This window comes from Anoplophora glabripennis, unplaced genomic scaffold (assembly GCF_000390285.2).
Source record: "Anoplophora glabripennis isolate ALB-LARVAE unplaced genomic scaffold, Agla_2.0 scaffold40, whole genome shotgun sequence".
NCBI lineage: Eukaryota > Metazoa > Arthropoda > Insecta > Coleoptera > Cerambycidae > Anoplophora > Anoplophora glabripennis.
Window position 1 is genome coordinate 1,911,189 of NW_019416268.1, and position 15,987 is coordinate 1,927,175.

The window sequence follows — 15,987 nt, forward strand, 5'->3', positions numbered from 1 at the left end:
TTTAGCGGAAGATACCAAATTCGTTCTGTATTCATGTTGAAAAGTGTTTATTTTACACATAAAGGCAACGATTGGGCGTCTGTTGCATTTTTTATCAATTTATATGTAACTGATATTTTGTGAAGTATTTTTATTATATTATACACTGTAATTATAAATATTGTTTCTTTTCTGTCTCTCTAGTAGACTAGACCCTGTAGAAAACGGGGTGTCCACAAGCGAGTTGATCATATTTCAAAGGTACCTTATTTGTCGCAGAAGGTACTAAGAATATCGGAAACGGCAATATTTTCTTTTTTATAGGCAGAAATTTTTGGAAAATACAAGTTTATGTAATGCTACTTCATTTACTATAAAAAAAGTATACCTATTGCACCTTTCCAGAGAAAAAGCAGGTTTCCGTTCTTGCCGCTTTTAAAACTAAGCATTTCTCTTTCTTGCCTCCATAGACTGAGATTCCAGAGACATTAATATGCTGTCGATTCATATTAAAGTAAAATAGACCTTTTTCTTTCGGGAATAGACAATCCTGGTGCTGCCATTTGATAACCGAGGTCCCTATGGTAAAGGTCAACTTTTTATTTATCGGTATACTTATTCAGAATGGACCAGGCTCTATTTGTGTTTAGTGACTTGAAAAATTCATCTTGGCCAAAAAATGGAATTAAGTCGTGAACATTTCCGTGCGACTATTTTTGACAACTTTTGAAATGGATATCAACAACAGTGCATCTATGAACTTATTTCGACTTTTGGCGATGAAGATCATCAAAAACCACTACAGGGTGTTTGGTCAGTCGATGCTATAGTACAACTGATTTGTGATATATTTCCTTAATATACTATATTCCGAAAACGCTTAGTTTCTGATCTACAGGGTATTAAAGTTTTAATAAAAAAATGCAGATTTATAAATATTGCGGAAACCGCTCAAAATATTTACAGGCTTTGACAGTTAACAACAATACATGCTTTACGATAAAAATATTGTTTTCAATTCCACCAGTGGCGTGCGCCCAGGCACGTCTAAATATTGTTAAAGAAAAAAAAATTATACACCACTGTTTTTTTTTTAAATAAAAATTATTTTTGAATTCCTTGTCCAATTTGGAAGAGAAAAGGTACCTTGACTGTTTTTCTTATGATGCACCGTTTTCGAGTAAAAAAAATAATAAAATCGATTTATTGCCTGGCGTAATTCGGTTTCAATAATTTGAAAAATAGCAGAAATTATGCTCAAACAAGAGAACTGACAAAAACAAATTGATGAGTCCTGATTTAGCACCCAATGACTTTTATTCCCACATCAAAAATAAATTATAAGGTCAACGTTTTTCGATGCCTGAAGAAGCAGTTGTGAGTTCAAAATGCATGTTTTTAAGGTACCTCAATCCGAATGGAAGAAGTGCTTTGAAAACTGGTTCAAGCACATACAAAAGTGTATTGATCTTCATAGAAACATTTTTAAAAACAATAAAGCCATATACGATAATTAATTTCCTTTTTTTGTTTTCTATTCCCAAAATATAAAAGGCAACCCTCGTAAAGACTTTCCCGTATGTTTGTCAGTAAATAGTTCTTGGAACTGTATTTTGTACAGGAAATTGCACGTCTCAAGCGTAAATGAAAGTTGTTACTATTACAATGCAAAACAATTAATAGATTATTTTGAAGAACTTACAATTTCACTTAGCTGTCAAATGTTTAATATAGTAGTTCAAATGTACTACTAACTAGTGATGGCCAATATTGAATAAAAACTATTGAAATATTCGATGGTACCAAACTATTCGAATTACTTGATAGTCGAAAAAGTGTTCGAATGAAAATAGTAATGGTTAGCAAACTATTGGTTCCTTTCCAGTGGCATAACCAGAATGTAAAGTTGGGGGGAGGGGGGGCTAAAAATTTTTAAAATTTGCAGCAAAACGGTTTCAAAATGAAAATATTAGTTTATTAGTTATACATGTTGTTTATATTTATAATATATTGTTTTTTTATTGTATATAAATGGTTTTATATTTGGTAACTTAGAATAAAAAATATCTCAAAAATCACAACAGAAAATAGCCAAAATTAAAATGCATAACCACAAAACATGTACAGACTACCATGTACAGACTCTCAGCTCAACACAAATTATGAGAGACCGCGATGCATTTATCAAGTACGCGATGCAATCTTTATACCCAGTGACGTAGAAAGTCAGTCCATTTAGTAATCTTGACTGATGCCGAAGTCTGTCCGTGCGCCTAGCGGCCGGCGTAGGCGCGGGCTATGATAAAAATCGCGTGACAGATCATTGGGGGGGAGGGGTCTAAAGCCCCCCCCCCTAGTTACGCCACTGTTCCTCGCCATGTGCCACTGAATTGGTAGTCATTAATAATCGTGAACACTGCACTATTTAATATTAATAAACGAGACACCACCTTCGGATCTGACGATATATGCATTTATAACATTATTTTTTATTATATTTCTTACTTTTATGACCCTATTATTACATTGAAGCAATGAATTGTCTCTCTTTGAAGCACCCTTTTCTTAGATTTGATGGCATTGATCCGGCTGCCCTCTGACACAGATGGCCTAGCTTACTCTAAAACTGTGGGCAATGTCAACAATTAGAAGGTCCCTCTTGTCATTCATCTCTAATGGCACAAATTATCAAGAGAGCACCCTTGTAGAATGAGATGGAAATACAGGCAGCAGTTCGTAACTGACAACAGCAGTAGACGTTTGAACAATTAATTTTTGTCTTTTATAATGCATTTTTAGTGACAAGTTAACATCACAGAAAATAAAGTGAAGTTTCATAAAACAACTCTGTTTTGGCAAAATCGTGTCAATCTCTATGTTTTAGGTAACGTTATTTGTTACCTAAAACATAGAGATGCCAGATAGACTGTTCATTTTCGGCAACGCCAATGAAGTATGGTTCGCTTACTTGCAGATACCCTGTATATTTTACCTATTCTTTATATATAGCAACCAACAATTTATTTTATTGTAATAAGTCACGTACTACTTCTAATGTTTATTCATTTTAATTTTTTATTTTTTTTTCTTGAAAGTAGAAATGAAATATGAACTAATCACATCCTGAAATTAATAGACCCATAATACTTCATTTGGAAAAATGTGACATTAAGTCATTCGATTGTCAAAAAAAAAAATGTTCAAAATTCCAGTAATCCCTCGAGCATGACCACAGCTAAAAAAAAATCCACCACTAATGTCTTTCTCAGACCATCAGAAGAAGGAACCTTATTGTCAAGAGGATACAAATTACTAAATAAACTGGGCGAGGGCTCATATGCCTCTGTATACTTAGCAGAACTTATCGGAACCACCGACGATAATGAAAAACCTAAGACATTAGCTTGTAAGATATTAGATGTGAGTAAAGCTCCCAAAGATTTTGTAAAGAAGTTTTTACCTAGGGAATTAGACATACTAGTTAGAATTAACCATCCGCACATAATTCACATACACAGTATCTTTCAAAGAAAAACTAAATACTTCATTTTCATGAGAAATGCGGAAAATGGAGATTTATTGGAGTATGTATTAAAGAAAGGTCCGATCTCCGAACCACAAGCCAGGGTATGGTTCCGTCAGCTAGCTTTAGCGGTACAATACTTACACAATATGGATATAGCGCACCGCGACTTGAAATGTGAAAATGCTTTAATCACCAGCAACTTCAATATTAAATTAGCAGATTTTGGATTTGCTAGGTTTGTAACCGATGCCCGAGGGAGGAGAGTCACAAGTTCGACTTACTGTGGGTCTTTATCATACGCGGCACCAGAGGTGCTTCGTGGCATGCCGTATCACCCTAAAATAGCAGACATCTGGTCGCTAGGGGTAATACTCTATATAATGATTAACAAAGCTATGCCCTTTGATGACACCAACGTTCGACAACTACATGAACAGCAGATGAATAGGCGCTGGAAATTCAGGTCTAAAGTTGTTGATTATTTGACTGACCAAGTGAAACTACTAACCGCTTTATTGCTAGAACCAGATGTTACTAAAAGATGGAGAGTAGAACAAATCGTCAAATGTGAATGGCTGGGTATGGACCCTCGTTTGAAGGAACTGAATGAAGCTGAAGAATCCGCTTTAGTTCAAGCGCAGGTAGAAAGAAAGAACTATTTAGAAAATTTGACCAAAAAACAAAGTGAAAAGAAATTGGCACCCGAAGATGTTAAAGTACTTAAAGCCAATGCTCCTGATATTAATCTAAAATTTGCCAGTATTGCTACAGTTATAAATAATGACTAGTAAGTTATTTTAACCTTAGTTGAGGTATTTAAGGAAATGGCAAAAAGCCTTATAAAAAACATTTCGACATTAACACATTTTATTTTAAATAATTGTAAATTATCTATACAAACCGAAGCCAAATTAAGGTTTACACTTTATCAATTTATATGAAATAAATATAAAAAAATTATACTGCAAAGGTGTATGTACATAACCTTAAATTAATTTTTCTAGCTCAAATTTATTACTGGTTTTGTAGCTCTTCTTCAAATTTTTCTAATGTATTATCACAAACATTAACGAGATCTTCCAGGCCCCTCTTTAGAGCATCCACTGCTTTGCCTTTATGCATTTGAATACGAAAATGCATTTTAGATTCAGCAGGATGTGGAACAGTATAACCGCAAAATTGTACATCTGGACTAAATAAAAGAAATAATATACAATACAATACTATTCAATCAAATAAAAAGAGCTGTAAATACTTACTAATTAGATATAACACATCTTAGGGCATTACCCAGTGTATGTCCTTCATCTTTGAATACAAAAGTCTTCGATTTGGAAGAATCACTACTGGATTCGGTTTCTGCAAACTAAAACATTCCTTTTCAAATAGTTAATGCAATATATCTTAGAACTTACTTGAGCTATGGGCATTCTGTTTGTTTCGTTACAAAATCTAAATAAAATGTAAACAATAAAATTACAGGGTTAGAATCAGAGAACATTATACCATTGATATAGTGTTCTCTGGTTAGAATATTATTGAACTTCTTCTTCTTCTTCGGATTTAGTTGACTGACATTAGGAGTTTTCATGTTTTCAAAAATCGAATCAGTTAACTTTTTGTCTGGTAATGGATCGTGTTGAACCGCGCGCCGCGCCATTATTCCATGGCTAGAAATTGGCCTCAATGATTTGGGATCGAGGGGGATTATCCCTCTTTATCCTGTCTCATCTCGTGTAGGCCTGGACAGCCTTCGTAGGTGGGCCCCATCCGTCGTCTACCCCGACCGCAAATGCGGCCGGTGTAGGCGCTTTGTGGGACCTCCTTTTGTCCTGGCTGGGCCCCGCCGGCTAGGGCCGTTTCTTCTGGCGCTCTTCTTGCTTCGCCGGCTCGTCTGTGTAAACCCCGGGGGTAGTGTCATGTTTATGTGTGGTATGGTTGGGTAGGGTAGTGCGGCTATGCAGCCTGGGATGCGCTTTGCTAAGGTGGCCCTTAGGCTAGCGCGGGAGGGGAGGGGTAAGGAGGGTATGGGGGGGTGTGTGTGTGTGTGTGTGTGTGTGTCGTTGTCTTCGTTTCTTGATCCTGGCTGTCTCTGAAACAGAAAAGGTTAGCGGGCAGGGGGGGGGTCATTGGGGTGGTCACCCAGGGTCAAAAAGTTGGTGTCTAGGTCTTTTGTGTTTGTCGGTCACGTCGGGTACGTAGTCAACGGCTTGCCTGAGGAGGGGATTGTCATGTCTAGCGGCTACGTCAAATCGTTTCTCCGCGTTTTGTCTTATTGTCTGTGTAGCGTTTGTGTATTGTAAGTCTCGTAATATGTCAGTGTTTCTTACGTACCAGGGCGCGTCGGTGGCCGTGCGGAGGGCTATGTTTTCCACAGCCTGTAATGACTTTAAGTGGCTTTTTGCCGCGTGACCCCACGCCGTGGAGGCGTAGGTTAGCTGCGGTTGAAGTACCACCTTGATAAGCGTTCGCTTATTCCTTAAACTGAGGGTGTTTCCACCTTTGAGTAAGGGATAGAGCCTAGCCCTGGTGGTCATTTTAATAACATTTGCTCCTGTTCCATTAGGAAACAGTTATCTGTAATCGAAAAACAGTCAGTGATTCATCTCAAGTCATAGTTACTGGAAATCTTTTTTGAACTGATATATTTAATAATAAAAGTTTATGTTTAAAACATTGTTCACCAGATCATAAACATTTTCACACATATTTACAGAAATTAAAAGTAGCACTAAATTTCCTTCTTTAATCATCTAATCTAAATATTTGTACATATAAACAGGAATTATGCGACTTGTTTTTACTATACAGGGTCGGAAAGTACCCATGGTTCATCGGCCGTTACGTGAGAGCAATAAAGTAAGTCATAGAAATCCGTGCGATAGAGAAAGATGGCTATAATGAAGGCGTCTAATAGTCACCGCCCATTTCGCCCCTCCACAAATAAGAAGTGGATTATAGCCATCTTTCTCTATTGCACGGATTTCTATGACTTTCTTTATCTCTCTCACGTAACGGCAGATGAACCATGGGGACTTTCCGACCCTGTATTGAATCCTATATCATGTCCGTCCATAGATTACGCAGATGTTTGTCGATGTATGTCTACGCAAACATTTTCCATCCCAAAGTTCAGATACTTCCAAGAGCAATGTTTGTTCACTGGTCAAAAAACAAACGACTGTCGAGATATTAGGTACAAGCCGTATACCACTTGAGATCAATTTTTTGACCAACACCAAAAGGTTAGTTTAAAAGTATATCTATATTTGCACGTTTATAATATATGTCCATTGCTAATTATGATTTTTGAATAAAATATATATTGATTTATTTATTTTATAAACATCTTTTTAAATTATACATTTGTAATTCCTGTTATGTAACTGTTGCAGCTTTTTAGTGAATTTATAATGGGTCACGGTTTTGGACAATTATTCAAACTTAGAGGTATTATTACCTACAGACTATCTCCCTTTGAGCAAAAGGCATTTGCAGGAATCATTACGCATGGTGTTCCCAATACTATTAGAAGAATAGGTGAAAGCATTCTCTATGTCGTTCCACGTAAGCATTACTGTTATATATTAGTTTGTCCAGTTTCAAATAGAATGGTGTTTAGATTACATTTTTTTCAATTGTTTAATTAACTGTTTATTTCTAAATTTAAGATTAAAAAAATCTAAGAGCTCTATAGATGTCAAAAAGAAAGTACGATATGAGAATTACAACACAGTTGATACACCTAAATTTAGAAATAACTAATAAGATTCAACTTTTCAGCAATTGCTATTGGGTATTTGGTTTATGATCAAATAGAAAAGGAACACTATAGGCTAATGCTTAAAAACCCAGCTGATTTTGAAAATGATAAGTAAATGAATGGATATTAGCTCTAATTAGTAAAATGTAAAAACTTATACTGTATGTATACATTTTAAATATACACTAAATTAATTTTTGATCTTTTATTTACGTTTTTAATACCTTTTTTTGGAGAATATATGTATATGTAAGTTAGTAGGTACATACCTTCAGAAATAATCTCGGAAGATACTAAAATTTCTACTTAAACATAAACTTTAAAGTTCGTAAGAACATCCATTTTTTTAAGTTGAAGGCATTGCTGAAACCTACATAGGAGAGTTCTTCAGATTTAAGTTGTAGCCAGAAACCGTGGAGTACCTACTTATGTCATTAAAAAAGAACACTGTATATTAAACATAATTATAGGTATATATACTATTCCTTTCATATTGTAATTTGCAATTAATATTGAACTTAAATTATTGTGGAACGAAAATCCATTGGCGTGTCTGCGTAAAAGGCAACAAGATATAGAAAATAATGAAAAAGATAATAAAACATAACATCTAATATTTTTTACGGTTTGCTATAAAAGGCACTTTGATCCATTTTANCGGAGTATAGCGCGTTATCTATGCGACATGCCGAATGTGCGCCGTTATTTTTGGCGTTAAACGTGGCCTTGATAATTTGGGACCGAGGGAGACTATCCCTCTTTGTCCTGCCTTATATCTGTAGGCCTCGTGAAGGTGGGCCCCCGTCCATCGTCTACCCCGACCGAAGGTAGAATCATTTTTAGTATTTTTATGGTTCAGGTCTTAGCATATACTACTGAAGGTAGCGTTCCAGTGGCCGAGAGTGTACGGGAGGTTGTATAGAGAGAGAGTGATATATAGGAGGGTATATGCCATCTCTCTCTCTAGTAGCACGCGATTGGCTACCGTCATTTCCCCCTGTCAACGACAGAAGCAGCTGTTCACGGCAGAACCAATCGCATGCTGCAGGAGAGAGATAGCAAATACTCTCTTATACCTCTCTCTCTCTCCACAATCTCCGCTACACTTTTGGCCACCGGACGCTGCCTCCAGTAGTATATGCTCGAAGCTTTAGATCGATTGAGATTTAACTTGCCACAAAACTTGCAGTATTTGTCTCATTAAAAAAGGACACCCCTAGTCCTTTCATATTTGCAATTTGCAACTAATGATGCACCATTATTCCATGGCTAGAAATTGGCCTCAATGATTTGTGATCTTAAATTCTTGTTCTGAACTAATACCTAGGATAGCTAACATTTTCGCGCATTCCCTCGTGTTTCTTATGTGATAGGCCAAATCATGGCCAAATGTAAAATAATTTTTACGATTTTGGTCTTAGTTTGAATTCACATGCATCTGTGATTATGGATTCGTTGTAACCAGTAACCACGTGACCATCAACATCCGCCGCGCGCCATTATTCCATGGCTAGAAATTGGCCTCAATGATTTGGGATCGAGGGGGATTATCCCTCTTTATCCTGCCTCATCTCGTGTAGGCCTGGACAGCCTTCGTAGGTGGGCCCCATCCGTCGTCTACCCCGACCGCAAATGCGGCCGGTGTAGGCGCTTTGTGGGACCTCCTTTTGTCCTGGCTGGGCCCCGCCGGCTAGGGCCCTTTCTTCTGGCGCTCTTCTTGCTTCGCCGGCTCGTCTGTGTAAACCCCGGGGGTAGTGTCATGTTTATGTGTGGTATGGTTGGGTAGGGTAGTGCGGCTATGCAGCCTGGGATGCGCTTTGCTAAGGTGGCCCTTAGGCTAGCGCGGGAGGGGAGGGTTAAGGAGGGTATGGGGGGTGTGTGTGTGTGTGTGTGTGTGTGTCGTTGTCTTCGTTTCTTGATCCTGGCTGTCTCTGAAACAGAAAAGGTTAGCGGGCAGGGGGGGGGTCATTGGGGTGGTCACCCAGGGTCAAAAAGTTGGTGTCTAGGTCTTTTGTGTTTGTCGGTCACGTCGGGTACGTAGTCAACGGCTTGCCTGAGGAGGGGATTGTCATGTCTAGCGGCTACGTCAAATCGTTTCTCCGCGTTTTGTCTTATTGTCTGTGTAGCGTTTGTGTATTGTAAGTCTCGTAATATGTCAGTGTTTCTTACGTACCAGGGCGCGTCGGTGGCCGTGCGGAGGGCTATGTTTTCCACAGCCTGTAATGACTCCATCCAGGCTTAGTCTTACCGTCGTACAACAGAAAAACGTAACCTGACCTAATCTATAATTTTTTATTAATAATCAAGAAAAGAGTGGATACGAGGAGCTTGGCTGTGGGGAGAAATGTAATATATAAAAAGGACTGCAAAAGCGTGTGCGAAAATCTTTAGCTATGTGTAGATACAAATTTGTGTTATGTACGTTGTATGAAAGGAAATAATCGATCATCCAAATTAAGATCCTATGAAATGAACACTGAATTTTTACATAAGAAATCGTATGCGGAAAAAATCTAGTTAAGAAATACGCCATCGATCGTAATCAGAACGATGGAATACGCTTTTGTAGTAGTTCAAAGAGTAATGAAATGTGGCTTTGTGGAATCACAAAACTGCGTTAACTTTGCGCTACTTTAATTCTAACCAACAAATAAGAAGAGTAACCTAACTTTATGGTTTCCTGTAAATTGTACAATGTCCTTAGGAATAACTAGGGTGTGTAATACAGTTTTAAAGATAAATTTTGAAAATGGTGCTAATTTTTACTCGACAGTTCCCAAGATAAAAAATAAAAATGATCAACTGCTTATTAGCTGTAAGCGAAAGCAATTGGATCATTACAGTTCAACGTATTACAGTAAATTGGAAGAAGTTCCCCTGGCCTCAAAAGGATGGAATCATTCGAAAGCTAAAAACGACTTTTTTACAGTTCATCCATTTGTAGATAAAATCCCAGAAGAAACGTATTCCTTTCAAGAATGTGGATTAAATAAGGATATTATAAGTGTTCTAAATAAACAAGATATTAAAAAAGCAACAGAATTTCAGTATAGAGCGATAACAACTATAGAGTCAGGCAATTTGCCAAAATTCGTAACACTACTTTCAATTATTATTATATCTTTTTAGGACGCCATGTGCTGTTAGCTGCCGAAACTGGATGTGGGAAAACGATATCTTATCTTTTGCCAATAATAAAGAAACTGATAGGAAATGAGGCGTCAAATTTAAACACTCCCAAAGCTGTAGTCATTGTTCCAAATAGGGAACTGGCTTACCAAGTTGGGGAAGTCGCACAAATTCTTGCAGCATCTGCTGGACTCAGTGTGAAGATAGTTGTAGGAGGAAGAACGAAAAAAATTATGATGAATCCTGAGTTTGAAAAAATTGATCTTCTTGTTGCCACTCCAGGTGCTCTGGGAAAACTCTCGAGTGTCGGAATTTACAAGTTGAATGAGGTACTTTTGTTTTTTATATTAAGTGGTGCCCAAGATATATTTTTATACTTTTTTTTTAAGGTGCAGTGTACAGTTTTAGATGAAGCAGATACATTGATAGATGACAGCTTCATCGAAAGAATGAACAGCTTATTAAAAAGAGTGTCTCAATCACAAATAATTCTGGTTTCCGCCACACTTCCTAGACAATTGCCTGATGTCTTGATTCCAATAGAATCAACATTAAAGCATGTGGTTTCACCAAAAATTCACAAACCGCTGCTCAACATTACCCAAAAATTCCTTCGACTAACAAGGTCTTCAAAACCGCCACATTTACTCCAGATAGCCAAGAGCAATAATAGTCCCATGCTGATTTTCACAAATAAGAATGAAACTTGCAACTGGGTTGCACTCTTTCTAAGGGAAAATGGTGTAACTTGTGCTAATATAAATGGGGACATGAACTATCATATTAGGGTCGAACAGTGGAACCAATTTGTCAGAGGTGATGCTCAGATACTGTCAGCCACAGACATCGGTAGTAGAGGACTAAATACTGTGCAAGTTAGGCACGTTTTAAACTATGATTTTCCGTTATATGCGGCTGATTATATACATAGAATTGGAAGAGTGGGTAGGCTTGGCAGTCCTGCGTCGTGTAAAGCCACAAATTTTATATCAGGAGCGGAAGAAATAAAGTTGGTACAACAAATTGAGGTAAATTAAGTTCTTCTATAGGAGGGGAAGCCGTGGCTTATGATTTTTATTTTTTTTCAGCTGGCAATAAGACGAAATCAGCCACTTGCAAATGTGGACGGAAATATAACGAGTATAGTACAGAAAAATATTGCTAGAAAATTAAGAGAAACTGCTTAATTTTTTTTTATTATTAAAATTATTTAAATTGTATTGTCTTATCTTTTTCCCATACTGAACTAGGATTAGTACTAAAACGTGAAAATTTGGGATGAGTAGAATATAAAAAAATGTTTTATCTACTCCAAATACGTGAGACTACGTAAGTGATTTTTTCCATCAGTTCAGCAATATCCATCATGTTTTTAGTTGGTTCAAGGCAGGAGACACAATGTTTTTCAAAATTCTACAGTAGGTATAGCAAGTTAATGGCAACTGGATGTACAGGTTTGGCCAAATTTGACTTAAAAAATAAAAGGATCAGTGACCACATCAAATATAAATAGTGACAAGATTAGTAGTATCAGAGTAACTTCTGAAGAGAGCGATATGTCTCTCGAAACGTCAAGAGTTGTAAATCGCCGACTTGGCAACCAGCCCGGAAATCATTTAACCAAGAAAGAAAAATTCTTAAGGTCTACACCACGAGGAGGATAATTTCCATAATTAATAACATGAATAGTCTTTAAATGTTTCCATGTATTTTATCTAATTGAATATTATAAGCATTATACATGTGACTCCAAACAATCGATGTATATTCTAGTTTGTAAAGTACAAGTGCTACATGCAATATATTTAGAACCTTTACGTTCTAAAAGTCTTTAGAATTACGCAAAATAGAGCACAAATTTTTAAAAGCAAACTTGGGTACCAATGAATATTGTTGTGTTTTATAATTACTTTTGATAACTCCAGCTAAATGGAAATAAAAAATTTCTAATAAAATATTACAATGGGGTTGACTGTTTCACTCCTTTATAAAATACGCCAATGATCGAAAAAATATTGAAAAGTTGTCTCTTTATTAGTAGGATGCTCAAATCAAGTTTCGTGTCTCTAGCATTCCTCATGTTAAAGAAAAAAATTAAAATGTGAATTTCAATCCCCTCCTTTAAGACGGTACCTATATCGCCTCAGGGGTGCAACTTTCATATAAGGTATTTTTACTTCGATCCTTTTATTTTTAGCTCTACATTCACTGGTACCATTTTTACTACTTCATTTAAAAACACCCTGTATGACAAATTTGTTTATTTTTAATGAAAGGCCCTGTATATTTATGAGACAATACTACATTGTGTAACGAGTGAGGAAAAGTTGCCAATAGCGCCATGCGGGCGCCCAAGTGGTGCTATGGCAACTTTTCGGAACAAGTTGCACATACTATTTTCTATCACAAGCGCGAGTCGTTATGGGACCTATTGCGTAGGGGGTTATATGCACGGGGGTTATATGAAAACAACATCACGCACAAACAGTATTGTATTGACCGTTGCCAGGCGGTTGCTAGGAAAACTGTACGATTTTTTTACCAAGCTGCGATTTTTTTACCGTACGTAATAGGAATCTTACATCGATCGCAGACGGTATGTTTTTAAGTATTTACAGTAGTGGTCGTAGGTAAACTTATTTTTTATTACATTTTTATATTAATTAAAACTATATGGAAGGAATGGCTAGTAATAAATGTAATTTTTGAAAATTGCAGCATGAAACAAGAATTAGGGGGGCCGTGGCCCTCATCTGGCTACGCCCATGAGCATCATTGTAAAATTCAACAATCAATTCTCTATTTTCTTGACTAATCCATGTCCCAGTAAATTTTCAGTTAAGCAATATCTTGTCAATGATGTTTCCGATAAAGTTTATATAAACGGATCTGTTGTGTTTGGAAATAACTCTCATATATTATCAAAATTTTGTATTAATATTTTAATTTCACAATATAAGATATACAAATTCATTTAATTTCATAGATACTAGAAAAAAAAATACATGTTTCATTGTTTATAAAAAATACATTTTGTAAATGTGTGAAAACAACTATAATTTTATGTACAAATGGTCGATATATGAATTTATAGCAAAACACTGAACAATCCAAATCTATGCTCAAAACTTATTTTCCACTGTCTTCAAGTCTGCTTACCGCTACTATCTCCGTCTGAATCAGTAGTGTAGTCAGAATCACAAGTTTCTGTCAGCTCCGAATCATCACTGTCATCCTCCGAGTCACTATTAGAAGCCACATCATTAGATCTACTCAAGTTAATCCGAAGTCTGTTTGTGTTTACACAAAGATAATTAAGGCAAATGTTAAACTCCTTAGGCCAAGTATTATCCATTTTATAGATCCATATCTGCTCAACGGTCAACAATTTCACCATTTCCACTTTCACTTTGTTACCTTCCTTGATAGGCTCAACGACGACAAAGTTTCCAATCCTCACCCAAATTGCCTCACGAAATCTGTTGGGAACCGTCATCAGCAGGACGGATTTTTCAGGGGTTTCTACCTCAAATAGGTTCATAGCTCTGACCCTGACCACTCGAGCAATTTTCTGATTTTCAGCTGGTGGAGAATCGTCTCTGGGTAAGTTGTTGAAAACTGGATTCTTCAAGGTAGAGACAGACATGTTCTAGTAAGGAATCAAAAACGAAACTCAAATGACAACTAAAGGAGTTGAATACGGCACAGGAACTGTTGGTTGCGAAAAGGTGAAAATCATTTGATTTAATCATCCCCTCTTGTGTTTGAAAATAATTTAGATGTAATTGACATATTTAATAATTTATTGGTATTTAATGGGGCAGTTTCAAAGGAAATAAGATTATTGGCATTTCCCAATTAAAGATTAAAGAACACCTTAAAACGGGATTAGAATGGATTAATTTCAAGGCAGGTAGATGCCAGGTAGATTGATGCAAATGTATGGCATCAATTTGGGCCTCCTTAACCAACATTGTGACTAATTAAAGTCTATCAAAAGTGTTACATTAATGGTACCTACTTGATAAAATTCTTATGTTGGGTACAGTTTTCTTAATATTTAAATATAGATTATTTTTGCTTCTATAACACTTTGAAAACTGAATTATTTATACAGATTTAACTTATGTTTTTCCATTTTTTTAATTTGTTATAGTTATTACTGTACCAACGAATAAAATATATGAACAAAATGCAAAAGTCTTAGAGTGTGGATGGAAAGGATGGAAATTCTGTTTTTCTTATTTTTGTTAATTTTCGATTCAAATTTGAAATTTCAATTTCAACATTTTTACTTCAAACTTCAAATTTTCAGTTCTAATGTGAAATTTGGTAAACAAAAATCAAATCAAGTCAAATTCAAACAGTTCAAATATGAAATTTTGGGGTCCAATGAGTTATTTGGAATTATACTATATATTCTTGTTTAGAGCTGCCAAATTAATGCCAAAATATTAGGCAAAGTTTCAAATGCATTTTTTTTAACAGTTAATGTTAAGAGGACCTTTTTGTAACACTTAAGTTATTTAGTTCCTAGAAAAAAAAAACACCAAAATTGTTGTGAGGACATCAGATTTCGATTTTTTTTTTGGTGACACAGGAACTTTAATTTTTATGAATGGAATCACCTCCTACATTTTTTGTGCGTGATCCCTTTGTATAAAAATATTTTCTTTCATGATCTTTTAATTTTTGTTATCAAATGTGGTGGCAAATGTTTTACTTTTTACTTTTAGTGTATATTTAGATAAAAATTGTTGAAAATACATTTTTAGTTGATTTATAGGTATCAGTGTTTGAAAATTAATTTAAATGTCGTTATTTTCAAAAAAAGATCATTTTATAAATGACGAGTAACATTTCTACAAGTTACTGACATGTCTGACTATGATATAATTGTAATATCTTAATAATTATTGTTAATTCTTTCTACCTCCTGGCAGACAGCGACCTGTTAGTGATCTTAACCATTTACTAGATATTGTGGGTGTAATTCACTGTTGGACAGAGTTGTAGACCATAGTGTAATTGTTTCTCATATACCAATGGATAAAATGTTTATTTCATGTAGTGCAACACTTGTTAAGCCTTCATGGCCTTTATCAACAGATTAGTAGATAATTCTCATATTGACATATCAAAACGAAAAATAATTTTAAGAAAAAGATAATATATTAAACAATATTTTGGAACAAAATGCTTAACAAGTTACAAAATCATTATTATTTATTTCTTTTTTCCTCTGTCACACTACCAGAGTCACTACATCTAGAAGCCACACGCTTATCACAGTCCTCACCCTCCGAATCAATACTAGAATCTGAGTCACTAGATCCACTATCACTAAATGTGGGCCTATTTGGGTTTACGAAAAGACCATCATCAGAATCTCCTTCATGTTTTTTCTTATCGTCGGTGTCAACACAAAACTCCCCCGGCCAAACGTTGTTCATTTTATAGTACTTTATTTGATCGGTGCTTAGAATTTTCACTATTTCCGCTTTCACCTTATTGCCTTCTTCGATGGGTTCCACTAAGACAAAGTCTCCTTTTTTTACCCAAACGCCTCCGCGGAATCTTTTCGGCATAG

General features: G+C 35.9%; 6 protein-coding genes across 7 annotated transcripts; 3 read left to right on the plus strand and 3 right to left on the minus strand.

Annotated features, from left to right (window-relative positions):
* The first annotated feature begins 3,204 nt into the window (after positions 1–3,204).
* On the plus strand, positions 3,205–4,293 carry LOC108903232 (testis-specific serine/threonine-protein kinase 1-like). Its single transcript, XM_018705330.1, has one exon. The coding sequence runs from the start codon at positions 3,205–3,207 to the stop codon at positions 4,291–4,293; it is 1,089 nt and encodes a 362-aa protein (XP_018560846.1).
* An 87-nt stretch (positions 4,294–4,380) lies between these two features.
* Positions 4,381–5,009, minus strand: LOC108903241 (probable DNA-directed RNA polymerases I and III subunit RPAC2). The gene is made up of 3 exons (XM_018705340.1): positions 4,921–5,009; positions 4,765–4,871; positions 4,381–4,697 (listed from the first exon to the last, which is right to left on the minus strand). The coding sequence occupies exons 1-3, from the start codon at positions 4,933–4,935 to the stop codon at positions 4,520–4,522; spliced, it is 300 nt and encodes a 99-aa protein (XP_018560856.1). The 5' UTR covers positions 4,936–5,009; the 3' UTR covers positions 4,381–4,519.
* A 1,628-nt stretch (positions 5,010–6,637) lies between these two features.
* On the plus strand, positions 6,638–7,463 carry LOC108903242 (cytochrome b-c1 complex subunit 8). Its single transcript, XM_018705341.1, has 3 exons — positions 6,638–6,750; positions 6,901–7,072; positions 7,289–7,463. Exons 2-3 carry the CDS (start codon positions 6,919–6,921, stop codon positions 7,381–7,383), a joined length of 249 nt encoding a protein of 82 aa, XP_018560857.1. The 5' UTR covers positions 6,638–6,750; positions 6,901–6,918; the 3' UTR covers positions 7,384–7,463.
* A 2,434-nt stretch (positions 7,464–9,897) lies between these two features.
* On the plus strand, positions 9,898–11,615 carry LOC108903247 (probable ATP-dependent RNA helicase DDX28). 2 transcript variants are annotated; one of them, XM_018705347.1, is made up of 4 exons: positions 9,898–10,344; positions 10,398–10,726; positions 10,793–11,425; positions 11,486–11,615. In XM_018705347.1, the coding sequence occupies exons 1-4, from the start codon at positions 9,963–9,965 to the stop codon at positions 11,582–11,584; spliced, it is 1,443 nt and encodes a 480-aa protein (XP_018560863.1). In that variant the 5' UTR covers positions 9,898–9,962; the 3' UTR covers positions 11,585–11,615. The 2 variants fall into 2 exon arrangements, with proteins under 2 accessions (XP_018560863.1, XP_018560862.1); XM_018705346.1 differs by having other exon boundaries at positions 9,899–10,344; positions 10,787–11,425.
* A 1,927-nt stretch (positions 11,616–13,542) lies between these two features.
* On the minus strand, positions 13,543–14,043 carry LOC108903234 (probable RNA-binding protein EIF1AD). The gene has a single exon (XM_018705331.1). It carries the CDS (start codon positions 14,041–14,043, stop codon positions 13,543–13,545), a length of 501 nt encoding a protein of 166 aa, XP_018560847.1.
* A 1,576-nt stretch (positions 14,044–15,619) lies between these two features.
* On the minus strand, positions 15,620–15,985 carry LOC108903235 (probable RNA-binding protein EIF1AD). Its single transcript, XM_018705332.1, has one exon. The coding sequence runs from the start codon at positions 15,983–15,985 to the stop codon at positions 15,620–15,622; it is 366 nt and encodes a 121-aa protein (XP_018560848.1).
* Between the last annotated feature and the right edge of the window lie 2 nt (positions 15,986–15,987).